At 36.2% G+C, this 23,806-nt stretch overlaps 3 protein-coding genes across 3 annotated transcripts; all 3 read right to left on the bottom strand.

The window, feature by feature from the left end:
• Positions 1-1,428: 1,428 nt before the first annotated feature.
• Positions 1,429-8,584, bottom strand: HELRODRAFT_176722 (hypothetical protein; the record flags this gene model as incomplete). Its single annotated transcript, XM_009024074.1, has 3 exons — positions 1,429-5,859; positions 6,166-6,377; positions 6,838-8,584. 3 exons carry the CDS (start codon positions 8,582-8,584, stop codon positions 1,429-1,431), a joined length of 6,390 nt encoding a protein of 2,129 aa, XP_009022322.1.
• A 458-nt stretch (positions 8,585-9,042) lies between these two features.
• On the bottom strand, positions 9,043-17,028 carry HELRODRAFT_192854 (hypothetical protein; the record flags this gene model as incomplete). Its single annotated transcript, XM_009024073.1, has 10 exons — positions 16,719-17,028; positions 16,277-16,425; positions 15,926-16,146; positions 15,425-15,630; positions 14,973-15,119; positions 14,702-14,842; positions 14,172-14,408; positions 13,506-14,053; positions 12,702-13,215; positions 9,043-12,438 (listed from the first exon to the last, which is right to left on the bottom strand). The coding sequence occupies exons 1-10, from the start codon at positions 16,842-16,844 to the stop codon at positions 9,043-9,045; spliced, it is 5,685 nt and encodes a 1,894-aa protein (XP_009022321.1). The 5' UTR covers positions 16,845-17,028.
• A 2,535-nt stretch (positions 17,029-19,563) lies between these two features.
• Positions 19,564-21,110, bottom strand: HELRODRAFT_176720 (hypothetical protein; the record flags this gene model as incomplete). The annotated part of the gene is made up of 2 exons (XM_009024072.1): positions 19,564-19,678; positions 20,656-21,110. 2 exons carry the CDS (start codon positions 21,108-21,110, stop codon positions 19,564-19,566), a joined length of 570 nt encoding a protein of 189 aa, XP_009022320.1.
• Between the last annotated feature and the right edge of the window lie 2,696 nt (positions 21,111-23,806).

Below are 23,806 nucleotides of genomic sequence, written 5' to 3'. Positions count from 1 at the left end.
AGTAGTCAGGTAACAAAATATTTAATTCAAAACCCAAGAAAAGTAAACTTGAACCTGCATATTCACAAATCTAAGCTACAGTTTGTTATTTAAAAACCCAATTATTTATAAATAAAACACACGAGAGAAAAACATAGTTAAAATACAAAACGATAAAATACAAATTAATAAGAACTGAAAGCACATACAGAACGTAAATTACAAGACAAATTGGTCTGCATGTAAGCACGCAGGCCGATAATGAAGACATTTATTTTTGAAGAGGGAGAAATGGAAGAGAAAGAGAGCTCCGGCGGGGACAACAGTGATACAACTTCCAACGGCCATATCATCCACAAACATCACATCTCATGCTTAGCAATGGATTGATGGATCAACTAGATGTATGAATGAACGACTGATTGATTGACTGATTGACTTGACGGCCATTTAAATCACCCACTTACCAATTTTATCACAAATATCGCAATTAGTTGTGTCTTCTTTGGATGTATTAGAACGAGCGTTATAGTTTTGTTAGGCTATTATTATTATTATCATAATCACGTCATCCTCACATCTGAAAGTGTTCAACTATTGAAACTTCATCATTGAGAATTTGAGATTATTAAAATTACTAACTTCATCATTGAGATTATTAAAATTACTAACCAAACATTTCAGTACCTCCATAATTTAACTATTATTATTATGATTAATAGTAGAGGTAATATTATCTTTACTACTACTACCATTATAGCTGATCATATTCTTAGTATTAATTTTACAATGGAAGCTTTAACAGAAATGCCATGCTACGTTAATGCACGACAATCTCATTTGAGATATTTCGGACATTCCCCACAGGCATCATTATAATTATTAGTACAGTTATAATAATAATTATTATTATTACTAGTTATTATTATTATTACTAATTATTATTCAGAATGAATCTAATACATCCATCAAGATGCTCCTCGCCCAGTCTCTCAGCCAATTGAATTAATGATACATGGAAAGATTTGCTGGCTTTTTTGGCAATAAAATTAACCTCTAACGTTATTTTATGAAAATATAGTAATAATAATAATAATAATAATTATTAATATTATCAAAATATAATTATTTGAATTTTTATAAATTATCACTATTATGACTACAACATTGTCGCAACACTTTTCATGGTGCATACTGAGATCACTTGAATGTACATACGGTTATGTTATTTTTGAAAACGAAAGATCTTCACAAACGCATCGATACAAATAATTATTATTTATATCAATGTCATTATAATTAATTATATAACTATTAATTATAATTAATATATGTCGATTATTAGATAAAGAAAAAAATTATGCTTATTAGCTAGCTAGAATGGGCAGGTAAGTGTATGTTTGTCATTATTTGTTGTTGCAGGTATAGATGATTTTGTCATCAAATTTATCATAACATCGATGTTTTGTTGCTGTCACAAAGCTGCTGTTGCTGTTGAGTGTTGCCGGATTTTTTGTGGTTTGATAATATCTGAATTGATTTATTACTAGTTGAACTATTATTGCCATTGTTACTACTGCTATGGACAGTGTTGATGGGCTTGTTTATGGTGAGCTTGGTCAACGTGACATTTTTTGTTGGTTGCACTGTTGCAGTTGAACTTGTAGTAGCGACGATGGTCGTAATAGTAGTAGTAACAGTGGTCAAAGTTGTTGTTGAAATGACTACCACAGTTGTTGGAGCTGATGCTGATTTTTGAGGTAGTTGAACAATGGAACCCTGTGAACGATGAAGACCTTGTTTTACATAAATCTGCTGAGAAGCTTGATGTTGTGGTTGTAGTAACTTGTGGCTGCCTAGCTCTTCTACATCCCCTTCCAATCTGCATCTATCTCTTTTAAAATTTTTTAGTGCAGTGCCAATGGTGCTCATCTGTTTCTTTGATTCATTCAGCACTGTGTTGAGGGAATACTTGGAAATTGTTGAGGCATCCCTCTTCAACGTTGTTGAAATTAACCGAATGTTGCCAACTGGTTTAGCAATGGATAGGGGAATACTTACTTTTGGCAACATTTCAAGTGTCGATGCAGAAGTTGCTGGCACGGCAGCTACAGTTGGCGTTGCAGTTGATGATGCATTCAAACTTATTGCCACAACTGTAGGTATTACTGTGGTGGTTGTTATTTTTGGAATGATTGTAGTTAGAGTTCTAAGAGGCTGTGTTGTCAATGATGACGTTTTTGTATTAGTGGTCAAAGTCGATGACGTCAGGATAGATGAGGTCATATTAATTGTGAGCGTCTTTGTTGGATATACTTTTATATTTTTTAATGCTTTTAGATTTAAAGATTTCAACTGTACAGTTTCTTTCGTAGAAGATGATGACAAAAACGCTGATGTCGCGGCTACGGTTACCGGCGTTTTAGGAAATGAAACAGACGGTTTGACGTTACCTATAACGACAGTGGGTGCGGCCGATGCTGTGGCCTTGAATACATTTTTCGATGCTAGAGTTGTTTTGTTGGCAACTGGAAAAATGGATGAGGAGGGCTTCAAGATTGTTGAGTTGGTTGTTGTTTTGGAGATTTTAGCAGTAGTTAGTACAATATTTCTTAAATTTTCAGCGTGGTTATTGCAATTTGCTTGATCGATAGTTTCATAATTTGTGACGAATCCTACAGAAATGTCACCAATTTCTTTGTTACTCCCATCAGCATGGGTACTGCTTACTTTGATCTCGTCATCTTCATCATCGTCTTCATCATCGTTTACTTCAGTTACCACTTTTCTCATGGAATCTACGACTGTGCTCTTGTTTGTTGCAAGCAACAACGATGATGATAATGGTAATGAGGAAAATGATAACGGCAATGTGGTTGATGATGACGGCAATGTAGTTATTATTAAAGATGGTAGCAATGTAGATGGAGTGGTCGTTGGTAATGAAGCTGGCAATGCTAATGTATTAAATGTCGAGTGATCTTTTAAAACGTGGGACGATGACGACGACGATTGTGATGATGGCGATATTGATTTCGATAATAATGACGAGGTAGTCACAAACGTTGGTGAAATACTGGATGTTTTTGATAAAGTGACAAGTAAAGATGACGACGAAGTTGATGCAGAAACTGAAGATCCTGACGAAGATAATGATTTGGTCCCAGCAGTAACATATAAACTTGAAGACAAAATTTTAGAAGGAGCAAGGGATGATGAAAAGAATGAAGATGCCGATGAAGAAACAACTGGACTCAACTTATTTTGAAATGACGTCACACTGCCTCCATGTTTAAATATTTCCTCACAACTATCACTACTATCGCTACTGCTGTTACTACTGCAAACACTTACACCATGATCGCTAGTGAAGCAACTACTGCTATTGGCAGCTGAACACTTTCCTATCATCTCCCTGGCCCCTGCAATGTTCATACCGTGCTTGAATTTTAAGTGGGATATAAGTTCCGATCTAGTAAAGGGTCTGACCTTGCAGAGAGGGCAAACAATGAAGGTCAATCCCAATGCATCAACTTCCTTGACACTACTGTTTCTGGTGAGGTTTTTTTGCTGATGTACTGCTTGACTAATGCAGTTTATTTTAGCAGCATTATGTGGAGCTTTCTTTGAAATGACTTTACGGACTGGTTTACTGGTATGATGAAGCCCGACATCACCGTCATCTTCATCTTCATCACCGGTACTACCTCTCTTACAGCTTGCATCGTCATCATCCTCGTCCTCATCATCACAAATATAAGTGACATCATCTTCTAGCTTTCCTCTCTTTATAGCAAAAACTTCTGGTTTTTTCTTCCTTTTTACGCTGTAACACTCTGAAAGTTTCTCACCCTTAAAAGGAAACGACGGAGAGTTGCAGAGTGGAGAAATAGGATTTTTGGGTTTTTCACTTGATGCAGTTAATTTTTGACGTTTAGTATCTGAAAGCATTCTATTGTTTGATGGCAGGACGCTGCTGATGTGTTGAGATTGTTTTTTCTGGGGTTGTTGTTCTTCAGATGATTGCTGCTGTTTGCACTGCTGGTGCTGATCTAGTAAAGCCTGAGAGCAATGAGGGATGGTAGACTTGGTGAATTTGAATTTGTTGCCTGCACCAAGGGGTTTAGTATTTTCATAGCGAATTTTAACAGACAGTGAGGATAATGAAGAGAGTGGACTTAGAAATGTTGTCGTCGTTGAGGATTGTGGCGTAGATGACAACGACGATGAAGATACTAGCAATGATGTGACTACTGCTGATGATACAGTTGTGAGCAACTGTGCCGATGACAAAGTTGACATTGTGATGTGAGAATCAGAAGATGAACTTATCCCTGATGACGATGATGCTGATGAAATGATTTGACTGTGATCATCACCAACACCTATTATGTGACTATTTAATAGTGGATTAATCTTGTTCAGATTCTTCCTCACAAGCAAGGGTGATGGTGTTTCAAGTGAGTGAGTTGTTGTGGCATTATATAAAACTGTAGACGTCTGTGATGATGTCGATGGCTCTGAGACGATGATGCTATTATTACTATTATTGCTGATGACGTTACTGTCTTTGTTGATAATGGTTTTAATGTTAGCAGAACACATAGAATGATTATCGCCAGTTACAAGAGTTTCAAAACCAGCATTATTGTTGTCGCTGGCGAAAATCTTTTCATCATCTTTAACATTAATGTTGTTAGTACAGCTTTTAGACTTAGTATCAATGTTTTGGATTTGTAAAAATGTTTCAGCATTAAAAAAATCATTAGATGTGGTGATTGTGGTCCATGTTGGTTTTGTTACAGCTACTGCTACTGCTGCATTAGATTCTGTGGCTAATGATGGCAATGTTGATGAAGAAGTTGTTGCTATCAGAGCTGATGTTTCACTGGTTACATTTGACAGCAGAGTAGGAACAGGTGCAGCTGAATTTGCAGTTGACGTCTTAGTAGCCCGACCATCTAAATCAAGCATTTGGAGATGAGGAATATTTTTATCATCACAAACATCATGTTGCTGATGTTGACTTTGTGGACAGCTTGTGGAATGCTCTGTTTTAAAACTGGTTTTCAAATTATTTGGAATATTTCTTATCAAATCAGCGTCACTGCAAATGCTACTACCGGCTGATGATGACACATTTATATCGGTAACCACTATATTTACGCTGTCGTTATCACTTTTAACAACAATTTGATTACAGTCACTATTATTTACAGCAGTGACAGCGTTATTGTTGTTGCTCACGAAAGCAGTTGTGTGGCTGCTGTTGATGGCACTAACATTAGCGTTGTTAGTTACGTTGGTGCCACCGAAGAAAACGTAATTATTATTATTATTAGTATTACTGCTACTGTTGTTAAGTGACGTAATGATAGATGTAACAAGATTATTAGTAGCCAAAGTAGTTAACATGCCAGTGTTGAGATCTGCACCAGTCAAAATACTAGTACTGACTACATTAGCACCAACAGCTGTGTTGTTGTTATTATTATTGCCAATTATATTGTTGATAACACTATTACCATTATTATTATTACTGTTGTTGTTGTTGATGTTGTTGACGGCAATGATGCTATTGATGCTAGATACACCAGCTACGTTGTTGTTGTTGTTGTTGTTGGCATTGAAGGCAACGACCTTGCCTCTATCTCTCGATGCATTGACATTGGGAAGAACTTGCTGGTCGAATGCCGTTTCCAGGTAACCGAGGTCTTCCAGCATCTTGCTCGTCTCTGATTTTGGAAGATGGTGCACCTGGGTCATGTGACCCTTCAGAGGAATGAGGTTGTGGTACTTTTTAGGGCAAAGGGGACAGGCAAGTTCCTTGACGGTCAGTTCATCCGTGCTCACTCCAATGAGAGGCAGGCACTCAGAGACCTGTTGGTAGTTAGGTAAGTAATGTTATTTCTATCAGTGACATCATGTAGCACTTAATTGAACTGCCCAGTTGCAGCTTAGATTCATTGCAGGTCGATCTATTGATATTCATAAAGTCTATCAATCATATTAAATAAATGATTTATTTATTTGCACTACTGTCTGTTCAATCAAACATTGCAAAATAATGTAGCAGTGACCAATCAGCAAACCTTCACAACCATTCAATAATTGGTCATTTAAGGAAACTCAATCTTATAACAAGAATACCTAACCTAACCAGCAAGCAGCATGCAAACGTCTAACCTGATGCTGTCTACATTCCTTCTGTGATGGGAACTTCTCTGAGCAGTAAGGACATAAGTAGAAGTACTTCCTAGAGTAGGTGACTGTTTTTGGATCCCCGCATGCCATCTGCCTGTGGTTCCTCTTTGACTCCCTGGAACTTAAATCTGCTTTGCAAACTGCACAGTAGTATGTTCCTTCGCACTGCATGTAAACGTTCTTATACAGGATTCCTGTTTGAAGATACAAAAGTTTGAAGATGTCATTAAAGTAATGATGAAGTAGTAGCATTAATAGTGACAGAAGGATATATCATATCTTGTTCTTTATACATATTAGTGGTTTGCATATGCATGTTTCTATGAGCATTTGTGTGTATGTGTGTAAAATTTGACTTTGTTTGAACAGCTGAAGATTATGAAAATGATTTCATATGGTATCATGTTTCATTGCATTTGCTGAACATGTACTGAGTCATTGAAGATGCACAAATAAAAGGATGATGAGGATGATGAAGGAATAGATGAAAACAGTGGTGGTAGTGGAAATATTTTTTGTAAAATTTCAACCAAACGATAGATAAAGACAAAAAAAAAGATAATTTCATTAAAAGTAATTGATGACAGAATGATGATTACTTACAACAAATGAATCAACCTTTATTCAACCAAAAACAACAATCAACCAATCAACCTTTGGCTTTGGAAGTTTTTTGTTGCACTGTTGATACCAGAGATGATGATGTCGGCGTGGCAGCAGAGGAAGATGAAGATGGTGCTGATAATTGCGTTATCATGGGAATAATTGAACAGGCTGTTGAGTGCCCAACAACATTCTTATTCAATGTTGGCTTATAATTAACATTAGGTGTCATGGGATTAGTGTACATTGATTGGCTGGCTGGGTTGGTGAAAGAATTTGAATGACCAATGAGAGAGCTGTTTGGAATGACATTAACATCACTATTACTGTTGCTGTTATCTGCATTCATGGATGATAACGACGATGATGATGTTGAATTGAATGAAGAAACCAATGATGACGTGGATGATGTTGATTGCTTATCCATGTTGTACGTGAGAGACTTTTTGAAGCCCTTGGTCATCTGCTCAACAGTTGGCACAGAAACAGTGGTTGGAGTGGGAATGATGCCTGGAGACTTGTGGCGGTGGGATCTGTGGTTGATGAATAATTGGGATTTGGAGATCAACTGTCTGATAAAATCTGGATATATTTTTGAAGCAGTAGTTGATGTGCACGTTGACGTTGATGCAGTTGTCGTTGACGGTAGTGTAGCTAACGTGTCAAAACAATCACCGTTACTGCTGTCACTGTTGCTTACAACATCTGAAGCACAAGTAACTGCATCAGATAGCTTTTGTAACTGAAAATGTTGTTCTTGCGGGTTTTTTTGCTGTTGGTGGCTCTTATTCGATCTCTGATGTCTATTGCTGAAGTGAAGGTTGAGATACTCAGCTGACGAAAAGACTTTGGAACAGACTGGACACTTGTGCAGTTGTACTCGAGGTGGTTGTTGTTCATGGTACTGCATTCTGTGTTGCTGCAGCTGCTGTTGCTGATGGAGTGCAATCTGTGATGGTTGCTTCAGCAAGCTGATCATGGTGATAGGAGAGCTCATCAATTCGTTCAATGAAACCGTTCTTGCTTGCTGCTGTTGATTTGGTTGCTGGGCTTGATGCTGTACATTGTTGCTTGCTGTGGAAGCTTCATTTTTCATATCCTGTGCAGCTTTTGGGTTTTCAGAACAAAAACTGCTGATGCTATTCAAACCTCCAACATATTCTAACTTGGTAAATCCGGGAATGTCAATGGGTAATTTAACAATCAATGGACAGGTGAATGCAATGTGGTTCTTTACAGTTACCTTGTCCCTGTATTTGATCCCACAGGTGGGACAGCAATAGATGTGATATCCTGTGACTGTTGCTTCCTTGTGGTCTCCAGTTGAGATGTGCTGGTTGGCTATTTCTAAATCTGAGAATGCAAGCAGGCAGGTATCACAGAGGAATTCTGTTAGCTCGATCATCTTGATGCCATCAAAAACTATTTCTTTACTGTTGGTTTGTTTGGGTTTGTTAGCTGGTGCAATGGTGTTGATGTTGGATGTTGCTGATGCAGCTGTGATGGCCGCTGACGAAGCAACGATAGTTTGCAAACACTGCTTCAATTTGTCAATAATAATTTTGCTCTCCAGACCGCCAGTAACATTGTTGTTGTTAGTAACATTGTTGTTAACAGTGTCACAACTGTTGCTGTTGTTGTTGCTTACAACATTGTCAGATGTGTTGTTGTCAAGACTGTTGCTCGTTTTGTTGCTGCTGTTGTTACTCTGCATGTTGAGCTTGGCCTGTGGAGTGGCAGAGTTCGTGCGACTGTTAATGATGTGAAGTAGTTTCTGATTGGTCGTCAGGATGTCCATCTGTTCAGTTCAATTGAATGTTGTAATGGGAGTTTCTCAAAACAATTGTGAAAGAAAATAAATCCTAAGATAAATGTTCTAATCAATCAAAAGCAAATGAAAAAGTTAACAAATTATATAAAAATGTTCATCTGTTAAAACAAATGTTGAAAAAATTTGTGAACTAAATTATAAACTTAAGCAATACTTTTGTTCTTCAAATGCTGAAACTAGCCGAGATTTTTGTGTTACATTTATCCATACTCAAATGAGCGCATTAATTGACTTATTTATTAAAATCTCGCTTTTCTATAAAACTAAAGTATTTGAATCTAATAAAAACTGATCTTCTCTAAAGTATTTGAATCTAATAAAAACTGATATCCATGTATCAACCATCTTTTGTCATAACCTATGCAACTCAATAATTTCTTAATTTGGCAAACAATTTCAAACCATTGCATTTAAATATAATAAATTTAATTAATTACCTGATTTTGCAAAGTTGCATTTGAGTTATTTAAAGGAATGTTTAAGTTGGAAATATTTGGCTGACTAGTTACCGTCAATGGTTGGTTACCTTTTGCAACATTCATATTCAACAAACTTTTGTTATAGAATTGTTGCTGTTGTTGCAGTTGAAATTGTTGTTGTTGCTGTTGTTGTTGCAGTTGAAATTGTTGCTGCTGCTGTGGCACAAGTTTTAAATTGTTATTCTTTAAAAAATGCTCAGCAAGTTTCAGCATTTCAAGGACAGGAGCTTGAGTGTTGTTGTTGGCTGGATTTAACTTTGTTGCTCCAATGTTCTGTTGAAATTGCTGTGGGTGTCCATTTTGTTGCTGCAACGTTAATGTTAACTGTTGTTTTTGTTGTTGTTGTTGCAACCTGCACAGTTGTTGAAGTTGCAGTTGTTGAACTCTATGTTGAAGAAGTCGTTGTAGTTGGATTGGCAGAGCAGCAAGTACATTGTTTTTCAATGGTAGCATTGTTGAAGCTGTTGAAACAGCATTTATGAGCATCTGTTGTGTCATCAATGTAGTCGGTGTTGATGGTAATGACAACGGTGCTGATGGGAGGGGTGCTGAAAATGATGAAGGATTGAATAAAATTTGAGTTTTTGATGTCGTTGGTAATTTCATTGTTCTCAATAATGCTTGGATTTTTGATTGTGCAGTCAGATCAGAGTCTATGTTTGTGTTGTTGTTAATGAGGAAGTTGCCATTGTTGGAATTTATTAGATTGTTGTTGGCCACATTGACTGATTGTTGAGAGGTAACAAGTAGCAGGAGTTTTTGCTGAGGTGTGATGCTGCTGCTGCCGCCTAACCTACTTGTATCAAGTCTGTATATTTTATCAGCCTCTAGAATATTACTACTCTTGTTGTCATCATTGTTGTTGTTCACATTATCATTATTGTTATTAATATTATTAGTGATGGCGTAGTTGTTTGGAGTGATGTTGTTTAGTTTGTTGCCATCGAGAAAACTCTCGTAACTCAAAGGTGATTGGGTGTTGGATGAAGATGACAATGATGAAGAAACAAAGGGTGATGACAAGGAGACCAATGACGATTGTGGTAAATTTAGATAACATTTATGAGAAGCCAGTTGGTCATTGTATTCTAATATTTCACCACAAGACTCACACATGCAGCTCAAATACTGTGATTGTTGTTGTTGCTGCTCTTGTTGGAGTTGATGATTGTGCTGTAGTTGATGCAATTGTTGCACACTTGTTATTTGTTGTTTATGAAATTGGTCAGTTGAATTGTCGTCGTGATCCAAAATACTGGTCGGGTGTTGATTTTGTTGCAGTTGTTGCTGAGGTTGCAGTCGATGTTGCAAATGTTGCATGAAGTGTTGTCGTTGTAGTTGCAGTTGATAGTGCTGGTGCTGTTGATCTTCCATGGAGTTGTCCGCAGAATCACCTGCCTTATCAAAAGTTGGAGATTCCCTACCCAGTCTGGTTATCTTAACAAAACAACTTTTTAAATCATCCATTCCATGGTCTTTGTTGCTGCTGTTGCTAATGCAACTAACACCAAAAACTTTGCTGTCATCTGCATTATTTTCATTGCTTATTTCAGAGTTTTGATCAAGGATGTCCCGATGAATAGTAGCACTATTGTTTGAGTTATTATTATTATTATTGCTAGCATTAACTGTATTGCAGTTCTCATCATAAGGTGTTAAGCTAACAGCTGAAATGTGAGCCTGCTGTGTGGATAATGATGGAGAAGGTAATGATATAAATGCATTCACAGATGTACTTGAATTGACATCTGTGACATTACTATCACTGTTGCTGCCATTAGAATAAGCTGTCATCAAAGGATCAGAACTGGCACTGCCAACTGCAAGGGCACTGGTATTAGTAGCAACAGCAGTTGTAGTAGCAGTAGTAATAGCACTAGTATTGTTGTTCTTTTTGTGGACTCGAAGCATGTGGGTGGTTCTACCTGCCTTTGAAATAAACTCCTTTCCACATTCATCACATTTCAGCTGCTTGGATGGCTGGAATGGTAAATTTAATGGAGCTGTTGATGACTGGTTTGATGTAAGAGAAGTTTCTGGCTTTGTAGTTGTCATTGCTGAAACTGTTGTAAGTGGCATCGAAACGTGTGTAAAGATTGTTGATGTCGTTGTTGATTTGAGATCATTTAATGGCTCAGTAATGGCAATGTGACAATGTGGTTGTTGTGGTCGTGCAGAGGAAATGTTAGCGTTGTTGGTGATGGTATCATTATCCTCGTCAGATTGCTGCTGTGGAGGTGGTGAAATAATTTCTTCACCGATCATCATTGGTGATGGATAAATGGTCGATGACGAGGATAACGATGAACACGAGGAATATGAAGGTGATTTGTCACAAACGGATGGCTGCTTTTGTCGTAGTAGTTGAAAATGTTGCTGCATAATTTGCGGTTGTTGTGGCTGTTGTAATGTCGCCGCAGAAGTCGCTGGCGATGCATTGCTGGCAGCAGTTGAATTGCTGTTAACGTAATGGTTATTATGGCTGCTTGCACTGTGACTGCTACAGAGAGCCATGGTCTGAACTGATTGCATGACAGTTTGAAGGTGAGGTAGTAACTGCTTCAAATAAGGAAGGTTGGAATCTGTTACTAATATATTGGCCCCGGATGTTGATAATGATGAAGAAGACGATGACGACGTTGTTGACGGCGATGACGTAGATAATGATGTCGACACTGTTTGCAGCAAGGATGATGATGAAACAAACATATAAGCTGGTCCATACTGTGACAATGATGGCAATGATGATGATAATGATTGTTTTGAAGATTGGTCTATGAATGATAAGGTTGGTGATGGTGAAAATGATGTATGGTGCAGAGAAGATAGAATAGTGCCCGAAACAACCAAACGATTGACGTCATTATCATCATCATCATCAACGACGTCGTCATCGTCATCTCCAGCATCATTATCACCGCAGTTATCTACGCTACTGTCTAGAATGTTAACTCCCAAGGTGCTGTTGAATTTATTCTGCAATGAAGCGTAGTAAGATGGCGGTGGGTAACTCCTCTCAATTGACAGATCCCCACTAGCGCCATTGTCATCGTCATTGTCACAACACTGTTGCTGATCGTCATCGTCGTCTCCTGCTTCGTCTTCATTATCGTCATCGCCAAAGAGTGGAGATGTAACCCTCATATAATCTCCATCCATCATCATTAGTTGCTGCTGAGTTGACTGCTGCAGGCTGTAGCTGAACACGTTGCTGCTACTGTTGCTGCTGCCACTTCGGCCCATTTCTGATTGCAGGAATGCAGTGATCTCTTGAAGGGCGTTTTCATCCATTGGGACCTCCTTACCTGCATTGCTTCCACTCATGATTGGACCATTCAACACCTGGATGAGATGTCATTGGTGTATGTTTGTCATTTAATAGGTAAGAATTAAAATATTACAGTAACATACCAAAATCTGACAAATCATACAATTCTGACAAATCTTACAAATTAACTCTTACCTGATTCAATTTTTATAAACAATTTTTGACGAGTTAATAAATGAAAAAAGAAAAAAATAATGACAAAAAAAATTATGGCAAATTGTGTAAACGATGATGAGTGAATGAAACAGCAAGAAATAAGTGAATTATGGAATTTAACCTGTTGTATATCATCCAGTGTGATGTTGTTCAAGACATTTTTCCCACCGATTGCCATGGTAATAACTGCATCCTGTGGAAATAAGCTACCATCAAGCAGTAGATGCTGTTGTTGTTGCTGCTGTTGAAGATGGTAATGATATTCATCATGTTGTTGAGGATGATGATGTTGTTGTTGGAGGAAGAGGTCATTATTATCACTCTGCTCCTTGTCATTCACTGTATCACAGATGAGATCATGGTTGTTGTTGTTGTTGTTGCTGCTGCTGTTGAGAATGATGTTGCCGGAGTTTATGCTGCCGAGTATAATGCTATGGTTATTGTGATTTGGAATGATGTTATTAATGTCCTCGTTATTGCTGTTGGAAAGAAGTTGACCGGATGAGGATGATGACGTTGAATTGATGTCAGCATTTTGATATGGATGCAGGGAAAGCATGTAAGTGTTGCCATCAACGTCATCTGCCTTGCTCAATGAGGAGGAGAGTGCAAACTCATCACCACAGTATGTGTATCTAGGGGTTGGTTGGCAGCATTCAATATGTTAAACAATATTAACACAACTACCTAAATATAAACCAAGCTAGTATATGCTGAGCTATTTAGCATCTTAGTAATAACTACACAGAAACTTATATATTTTGCAAATAAATAAATAAATAAATACACACACACACACACACACACACACACACACACACACACACACACACACACACACACACACACACACACACACACACACACACAGATGCAAAACAGTAAAGACAACAGCCAAAAATGAGAAGCATAATTGACAACTCACCTGCTGATTCCAATGCCAGTAGAGCCAAGTACATCCTCCGTTCCATCCTCGAATTCATTCCCAACTCGATCGGAGCCTCTCATAATTGCATTTATATTAACGTCAGCCCCGTGTAATGCTGATGTTATGACATCCATGTCATTCACCAATGTACTGCCACCACTAATGTCATGATTAATGTTAATTTGGCTGCAATTGCTGGCGTCGTTGCTAACATTTCTGTTGACATTGTTAGCATTGATATCGATATCATTACTGTTGTTAGCATTTAGATCATCAGGGAATTCTGACTGTTCAACAAATGACACAAACATTTTGGACAGAACTCCCCACCCTAAATTAAAATTTAGGGCAGCAGGTCGAAGCGAGTTAATGCACTCAACCAGCAGTGCAAATGTGTTCGGATTGACGTCGAGGATGGCAGGGAAGATGGTGGAGAAATCAAATGGCGTTGTTGTGGGAATGAATGGAGTTGTTCTGAATGCTGTATCCAGGTTTAGGTAGTTTTCTTCAGTGGGTTGCAGGTATAAGATGCTCATCAAAGACGACTGGAATTTGAAATGAAATAACAATGAGAAGAATGGTGATGATAAAATTTATTTAAATCAGCAAAATATAGAAAAAAGAATGAAAAAATCAAACAAGAAAAATGACAAGGAAACAGACCAGATAAACTTGTGGGTGGTCTCTGTACAGTTTTGTGATGGTCTTGCATGTGTGTGCCATGCCTGCCACTATTTCCTGCAACACTGCAGCCTGACTGTTTGACTGCATCGATGACGATGATGTTGAGTTTGATGACGTCAGGCCATCATTGTCAAGCTGTTGTTGTTGCAATTGTTGATGTTTCTGTATAGACTTGATGGCTAGCTCAGAACAGAACTGGATGAACTGAGTGTCAAACTGTGGAAATAATTTTAATGAACAGTGGATTAGTTGGGTTAGGGTTAGGTTTGCTGATGTATGCCAATTTGCTTGAGTCTGAAGTTTTATAACCTTTTAATCTAAGCTTATTTAACCAGCAAATTTATCATTAAAACAGCAAGTTAGACTCAACAATATGCAAGTAACTCTTAAAAGTATCTGATAAAAGTTCATTGAAGCATCCAATGAGTAACAAATCAGACAATAAAATTATCCAACTAACAATCACCCAAGCCTTAAAACAACAACCAATGAACATCAAAATGACCAACCAAATGAACGATAACTTCAAGAGCGATGTTCAGTTGTTGTACATTTTGATAGAGACTGATCAACTTGCTAACACTGTCCAAAAATTTCTCCAGGTCTGCCTCCTTCTGTCTTTGCAGAGACAACCACATTTCCAACAACAACTGCATAGTTTAACAGCAGATGCAAGACATTCGTCTACATAACTTATCAATAATAAACCCGGTTTATAAAAAAATCACTAATTAAATAGATACATATAAATAGATATATATTCAAATTAAACAAACATACCTGAGTGCAGCAATAGATGGTTGGTTTGAGCCAGTCAATTAGCAAGAAGTTGTGTGACAGACATAAGAGTAGAGCCGTGTCCTCGTTGACCCTGGGTGCCAGATGCTTGAGTATTTCCTTGGCCATGCAGCAGGTCAGCTGGTAGCACTGAAATGAAAAACAACGTGTTATTATACATGGGCAGCTGAACGATGAAGAACAACATAAGCAGCTGTGGGAAAACATTAAAAATACCATCACAATGGAAACAATTACCAACAATGCAAAAATGAGATAACTTAATAAAAACACTGAACCATGATTACATCAAATGCCAAATAATTTTCTATTGATCCCTGAACTTTTTAAGATCAATCAATTTAAAAACATAAATTATACAAGAGTCAATGAAAAAATTAAATAATATACAAGATATTGAAATTAATTAAATAAGAAGACATGATTGGCTATACCTGGTTTTGAAGCTGAGTCATCTTATTTAGTTTGTACAGCAGAAGGAAATTGGTTGACCTCAGTGAAACATCATTTTCAAACAGTGGACTAAGAACACACCATGAAACGAGGTTGGATGCAAAGTTGTCACATCCTGACTCCATCAACATTTCAACTCGAAGACGAAATAACTCTGGGTATTCCCCACTTCTTATGTAGTTTAGGGCTGGGAGTGTAGTTGATTTAAAAGAATCTATTACTAAGATTTCTTATCATGATAATTATTAAATTAAAATTATTTTATAAGATTATTAATATGTTTGTATTGTAAAAAAATGAAATTATCAGTCAATGATTCATTTCATAGGACTAAAAATTTCTTGAAACTTTAGCAAAATTACAGCTGAAAAAAACCTTTTAATTATTCGATTAATTAGCTTCACATATTGCACAACTAGTGGATTTTAAACTGGATTCACCAATTTTTAAGATGTGAACTATAACAAATGCCACATCCCAACCTATCTCCTTATCAATGTCCTCTCCCTTCATCATAGCAACAAGTGTGGCGTGACTCCATTGGTTGACCATCAACCACTCGAGTATGAGAAACACTTGACCAATTGCGAACTCTTGCAGACGGGTGTAGACATTAACTATGGCATGCTTGAATGATACTTTGTATGGGTCTAAGTTATCTAGGTGGTGGAACTCAATACCTAACACTAATCTTGAACATTCCCTAAGTAAAGAAAAAAAATGAATCTTTATAAATTTTTACAATGAAAAAAAAATGAACTAAACGATGGAGTTTAAATGAATGCCAAATATCAGCAAATAAAGTTTGTTTTAAATTTTAATAAAAAATTTACATGAAGAGAAAGTGTCCAAAAGCATCGGCTTCTGGAGCAATAGCATCTTGTCTAAACCGGAGTTCCACATAAAAAGTTAGTGATGAAGTTAATATCTCCAGTTTAGCTTTAACTCTTTTAGATTCTGTAGCTAAACACTCTATTAAAGCCTGTATATTTTTACAATAAATAAAACATTCATTAAATAAATTGAAAAATTAGTCAAAGCAATTTCTTAATGCAATATTAAATGCATGATTATTTAATGCAATTATTAAATGCATAATTATAATAAAAGTAAATTTAATGAAAAATCATGCCTTGCTCCAACTCTTACAATAACAATTTTATGCATTATTTTTTAATGAATAACTAAAAAAATGGTCTAATAAAAAAACTTTCTGGATCACTTAACATTGTTAACAAACATAATACGGTTACATTTCGAAGATTTGAAACTCACGTCATAGAGCTTGTTGCATATTGCGTTGTCATTTTCAACGTCGTGGTTGTCTCCAGAACTTAACTGATGCTCTTGATAAACATTTTTGATGTCTTCTAATTCTTTGAGGAATTTGTCTTGATCCATCCCCTAAAAATGGAAGGCATTTAACTGCTGATTAAACCATTTTAAATAAACAAATTAGTAATCAAGGACGTCATTGCACAGTGAATTGAAACGATTATTTAATAAAAATGTCTTTTTTGATTTAGAGAAACGATGCAATAAAGTTTTTCCGAAATTTAGATTAATACGCCATTTTGTTTAGAAACTCCGCCTCTGTAGAATTATTTTCTTTTTCGAAGATTGCCAGTCGGGTTATATTTTTTATAAAAGGTATCTCCAGGAACCTCTGAAATTATATTCGACAAAAAAATGACAAAAAGTAATTTAAACTTTATGAAATATGCTTTATGTGACGGAATTTTAGTCTAAACCTAAACACTAGACCTAAAACAATGACCTGGAAAGATTTATTTCATTATAAGACCAGAATATAATTTGTATATAAAGAAAATAGTGATATCAATTCTGCTCTTGCTTCCAAGTTAAACTTATAATGGAAAAAAACAATTAAGAATACTTTAAATTAGCAATACAAATTTGGAAAACCCATTGTGAGATATAACTTATACCTCCATGGAAAGATTAAGGGTTCATCTTCTACATTGGGTGCCTTTAAAAATTAAACATTCTTTATTTACATAAACATATACTAATCCACAATTTACACCGTGATTGCTTTCTTTCATGTCAAAGCGCAAACGTACCTAAATAAAATTTTCTAATGTTATCACAACAGAATTTCAGTACTTGAACTTAAAACGTTGATCATTTTTTTATCTTTTATCTAAACCTAAACGTTCTTGTCCTTGATCTTCATCTCACTGTCACTATTTGATATCAGCAAAGCAAGAGTACGCTAGCAGTATCGTCCACAGGAATGCTTCTCCTCTACTAAACCATAGAAAAAAAATATTGAAAAATTTGTAACATATTTTAATGTATTGTAACGTCATAATAAGGTTTTTTCCACGTAAAAGAGTGACGACCCTGGGGGAAATTGATGGGGATGTCTTTCCCTGTCGAATCGTCAAAGCAAAAACTGAAATCTTGAATTTGATATAACTGAAATTCTGCTTTTAAAGTAATCAAATAAGGAGGAATAATCAAAAAATGATCGATCGTGTCAACTTTAGAAAACCACTTCAGATCCCACCACCGTAAAATTTGAGCTCCGCAACTGTCTGCTTTTACTTACTCTGATCCTTTTTTTGGGATCATTCTAAATTTCATTCATTATCCAGGACTGATCCCAATACACTTTCGTTTGAGTGCTGCAGTTAAATGAAAGATTGGCCGCTTGATAATTTTATTTTATGATTGTTGATGGTGATGATGGGACTGATGATGTGATGATAAGGTGATGAATTATGACAATGTGGTAATGAAAGACGATGATGACGACGATGATGATAGGGCAAGGGTATTAGTGATAGTATTAAGACTAATTGATGATGAGTGTGAACGATGATGACGACATTGATGATGGTTTTCCTTTCTTTTGTAAATGAATTTTGTCGTCTGCATACCTTTCTCTCCCTTTTGTTGCTGTTGCTTTTCCCAAGTTTAGCAGCAAATAATCCTCACGAACAAAAAGCAAACATTCATCATAGATTAGAACACTGAGAACCTACTGTAGTCTGTAGTACTATAGTCAAAGCAATCTAAAGTTCTATAGTACTCTTTCTTTATGCTTTCTATGCTGTCTCTATTTGCTCTGGGGTTTTTGTTTATGTTTTTAATACTGCGTCTATTTGTTCTTTGGTATTTATTTATGTCCTCAACGTTTTGTTTATGTGTTTATGTTGTTTTTTTGTTGTTTCTTGATTGTCTTGTTGTGTTAACGTTTCTCGGATGTGTGTTTGTGTTTTTTGGGATTTTTTTTATCTTACTATTATATACTATCCTACTATGTTTCTATCTGTATTGTGTATCAACTATTCCATCGCTCATGTTATCTGTGCTTATGAAAGGTTTTATATTTATCTTTGCTAAAATTCTTGAAAAATCAATTAGTTAACGTGCCCTAAATGGAAACAATTACATACATGCCGTGAGTTTATGTAACTAAATTATCTGAAAATTTACTGAATAAAAATAATTATAAAAATAATCGCATGAATAGATAAAAACTGGAATATATTTGATACAGAAATACTACAAAGAGTTGGACAAATTATTGTGTCGATAAAATCGGTTTGATCGGTGACAGATTTAAAGGTCAGTTTTACAATTTTGCAGACTTACAGTTGTTAAGTGGCATTCAAGCTTTCACGAACAGGTTCAACCAACTCAAGCGTTTTAATTGCTTCTGCTTACTTACTCTTTAATTTCTTTAAAAGTTAAATAATCACTAGTTCATTGTTTTCAAAAGTTAGCTGGCAACATATGACCGTGTACCGCGGCAATAAGAATGATAATAACAACAACAACATGAAAAAAGAAATATTAAAGAAATTGTGTAAATAATAATACATGCATCATACGAGTAAGAACATTGAACCAAGACTTCAACAATGTTTTCGCATTTCATGATTCAAATGGACCTACCTATGCAGCATCTATCTTGCCAAAATACTTCCACTTGGCGTATTTATTTATGTCCCCCCTTGTGAGTTTTCAATAATTTTGTTTACGTTTTTGAATGTATTATTTTACTTTATATCGTTTTGAATGTTTTAAAACTCACAACTGATATAGCTAGTTATTTATTTAAAAAAATAAATAACTTGCTATTGACTAACTAGCTAGCTAAAAACAACCAAATCTCAGATTTGATCGATCGAATGGTCATCTCTTGGGCACTCAAACAATAATCGCAGTCATTTAATATCATTAATAAATTTATGAGCAATTGCCTGGTTAAAAAAATAACGGCCATAAATTATTTAGAGGGAATTTAATATGTACGATGATGCGTAGTTTTGTTACATGGCAACTTAATATTTCTTTACTGTGTGCGGTCTGTCATCTATGGCGAATGTATAATGAACCTCTAACTCTTTATCAGCAACGGCATATTATTGCATTTTTGCGGTACACTTGCATCGCAGAGAACACACGTTCAACTGTTTCTCGGCAGCTCAGATGTCTCCATACATCAGCATTTTTAAACTGTTTTATTACACACACCGACATAATTTTGCAGAAGATGTTTATGTGTTAAATTTTTTTATATATGTCAAATATTTTTCTGAGTTTTGGACTTGTTTCTAGGTACAAATGTTTTTTCATCGTATGAGGGGATTTTCAGAAAAATTTTCACGGAAATAATATTTTCCTTGAATGTTTTTTCGCAAAATTATTTTTCCAGAAATTTTTTTTGATAATTATAAGTACATTAGCCTCTTTGTTCCCGCTGAATAATACATTGTAGTATTTATGCTCTGTTTATATTAGAAGAATAAATTTATTCAAAATTCAATATCCCAACATATATGCAATACACTCAGTACATATATTATGCATATTATGCATACACACACACACACACACACACACACACACACACACACACACACACATACAAACATACATACATACAAACATACATACATACATACATACATGCGGCGACGACTTTTCCACCGCTCGTTTGTTGGCCATGTCCAGCGTTGCCAGCTGTGGGTGGTTGAGATCGTGGCCTAACACCTCTGTGGGCACCAGGCTTGACGACGAGTCTGTGAGATTTGCCATTGGCTTCAGACTTGGCCTGGTCATTCAGAATAAATACACGTGCCGATATGGCGCTGGGGCGGACGAGTTTGGGCACTACGGTTTGGTTTGTCGCCTGGGTGGGGGCCGTCAACTACGTCACTCAGCGCTAAACGATTACATTTGTCGGCTCTTCTCCAAGGCTTCAATCCCGGTTCTCAAGGAACCATCCGGTATTTCTGCGCATGATGGTAGGCGCCCGGACGGATGCACACTAATACCTTGGAGAGCCGGCAGATGTTTGGCGTGGGATGTTACGGTCTCTGGCACCCTCGCCGAACGATGCGTAAACCTGACAAGTAAAGAATGCGGTTTGGCCGCGGCCAAGGCAGCGGACGAGAAAATGAAAAAATATGGGAACGCCTTCCCCTCGATGGAATTCTTGCCAATATGCATCGAGGTTCTTGGCCCGATGGACCCCAACACCCTTAAATTTCTTAAGGAAATATGCAAAATGATCAGCGTCAGATCAGGCGACAGCAGGGAACTGTTTTTCGCAAATAACCACATTTCAAGCTTGTTGCAGCGGTTCCTGCGTGTCTGTGTGCTTGAAAATATCCAACTGAATGCCGACATGTGCAATTAACGACAAATCAAAGTGTTAATCCATTTGTTACTTGATGTTTGACGGTTCAGTGTCACTCATCATGTTTTGGTTTTAACATACATACATACATACATACATACATACATACATACATACATACATACATACATACATACATACATACATACATACATACATACATACATACATACATACATACATACATACATACAAACATACATACAAACTAGAGCCCTGCGCGGTTTGCGGTTGTCGCGGTTTAAACTGCGGTTTTGAAATATGCAGTTTTTCCGCGGCGCGGTTTTTTTTATCAAAACCGCGGTGACCGCAAAAATCTTGTTAAATATTTTTGTTCGTCCATAACATTTTAAAAATTGCATTATCATTGTAATAATTTTATATATTAAAATCTTAATATCTTTGGAAGCCGTTGAAGCAACCATTTTCTTTTTCCTGTTTACTTTGAAAGAAGTAGTTATTTTATTTACGGCGTGGTTAATTATCGATTATTTTATAAAAATGTCCGAGGTAAAAAATGTTGAAGTTGATCCACGGGTAGATGTAATTGATAAAGAAAGGGTAGGATCATCTCTCAATTATACACTGCAAAAGGGACGGTCCAGTTTAAATCCATACAAAATTGACAAACGATATTTATTAAGAGTAACAGTGATTTGGATGTAGATAGTTGTGATTTATAATGTCAATAAAAGCATTAATGTTGTTTTTTCTTGCTGTGCGGTTGCGGTGCGGTTGCGGTTTTCGGTGGTGCGGTGTGGTGCGGTTGCGGTTTTTGAAAATTCCAACCGCGCAGGGTTCTAATACAAACAAACATACACACATACACATGCAAACATACATACAATCAGTTCAACATTTAGTTGGTTGTTGCAGATGACTCTGCGGAGAAATTAATTTGCATTTGCAACTTGTTACTTGTGGTGATGGTGATGATGTCGAAGGCTATGATAATGATGTGATGATGATGACAATGATGGCAGGAATGGTGAATAATGAGAATGTTGGTGATGCTGGTGATGATTGTGATGATAATGTTGAGGATGACGATGTTGATGTTGATGATAATGTTGTTGTTGTTGCTGATGATGATGGTGAATTATTGGTAAAAATAATGATGTTGATGATGGTATTGTTGTCATGATGTTGATGATAGCGATAATGATGATGATAATGATGATGATAATGATGATGATGATGTTGATGATGGTGAGGATAATGATGAGGATGATAATGATGATGATGGTGGTGGTAATGATAATGATAATGTTGATGATAGTGTTGTTGATGATGATGATGATGATGATGATGTTGATAATAAAGTTGATGATGGTGGTGGTGGTGGTGATGCATCTTACATAAAGCAACAACATCGACTGCTTCCTTGGATTACTCCTTATCTTTCATTTGCTGAAATGTGGCCGTGATGATGTTGACGACGACGACGAAGATGATGATGATGACAATGATGAGGTGATGTTGATGACGATGATGACGTCGAGCTGATCACCATAGTAATTAATTACATTTTTAGCATCTTTTCATTTGGCAAAAAAACCACTTCACTTATCTTTTATCTTCATCACTTAACAAACAAAAACTTGTTTTTCAAATGAATCCTAAATGAAATTATAAAATTATACACACACACGACACACACACACAAATACACACACATATATGCATATATATATATATACATACATATACACACATACACATACACACACACACATACACATATATAGCATATACCAACTGGTCGAATGTTAACACGGAAGATGTTTGGTTGGTCATAGGCAAGCATCGTGCGTGTGTGTGTGTGTGTGCGTGCGTGCGTGTGCGTCAATGTAAGTAAAGAGGTTGATGATATTTGTTGTCAAATTGTGAATGTTCATGCAAATTGTGTTCTTACTCGTTCGTTCGGTCGCTAGTTTGTTCGTTCGTTTTCTCAATTATATTTTTAAGTAGGATGAAAATGAAAAATTGATGAAATTGCTAATATGAATAGTTTGCTCGCCGTACAAAATATCATTAAATGAAAATTAAATAAATAATAATTTTAGAAATATATCTTCTGTGTAACTTTTTGCTATGTGATTTCTGCTTTTGTGGAGAGATACTGACTGGGGTGCTCTCTTTGATTGTTATCAACGACAGCAAACACATTTACTATTTTTTGCGAATAATAATAACAATAGTAGTAATAATAATAATAATAATAATAATAAAATAATAATAATGATAATAATAATAACAATAATAATAGTTATACTGATAAAAATAATGACATCGAGACGACAGTATTAAACAAAGATGTGCGAAAATCACTTATTAAAATAATCTTGCAATTAATCAATCTCTGTTGACGTAATATAACAGCGTCACCGGGCAACGTCAACAAAAACATCGACAACAAAAACATCGACAACAACAACAACAACATCGACAACAACAACAACATTGACAACAACAACATCGGTAACAACAACAACAACAACAACATTGACAACAACAACAATAACAGCATCAACACAACATCGCCAAAAACATCAATAAAAAAAAACAATGGAACCATTAATACAAGTTTATCAAAGAACGCATTTAACAACTGCAATAGAGAAAAGAAGCGAAAATGATTTTGTGCACGGTTCTTAGGAGAAGTTCAACAACAACAATAACAACA

This window comes from Helobdella robusta, assembly GCF_000326865.2.
Source record: "Helobdella robusta unplaced genomic scaffold HELROscaffold_39, whole genome shotgun sequence".
Taxonomy (NCBI): domain Eukaryota; kingdom Metazoa; phylum Annelida; class Clitellata; order Rhynchobdellida; family Glossiphoniidae; genus Helobdella; species Helobdella robusta.
This window is presented reverse-complemented; position numbering and strand designations above follow the sequence as displayed.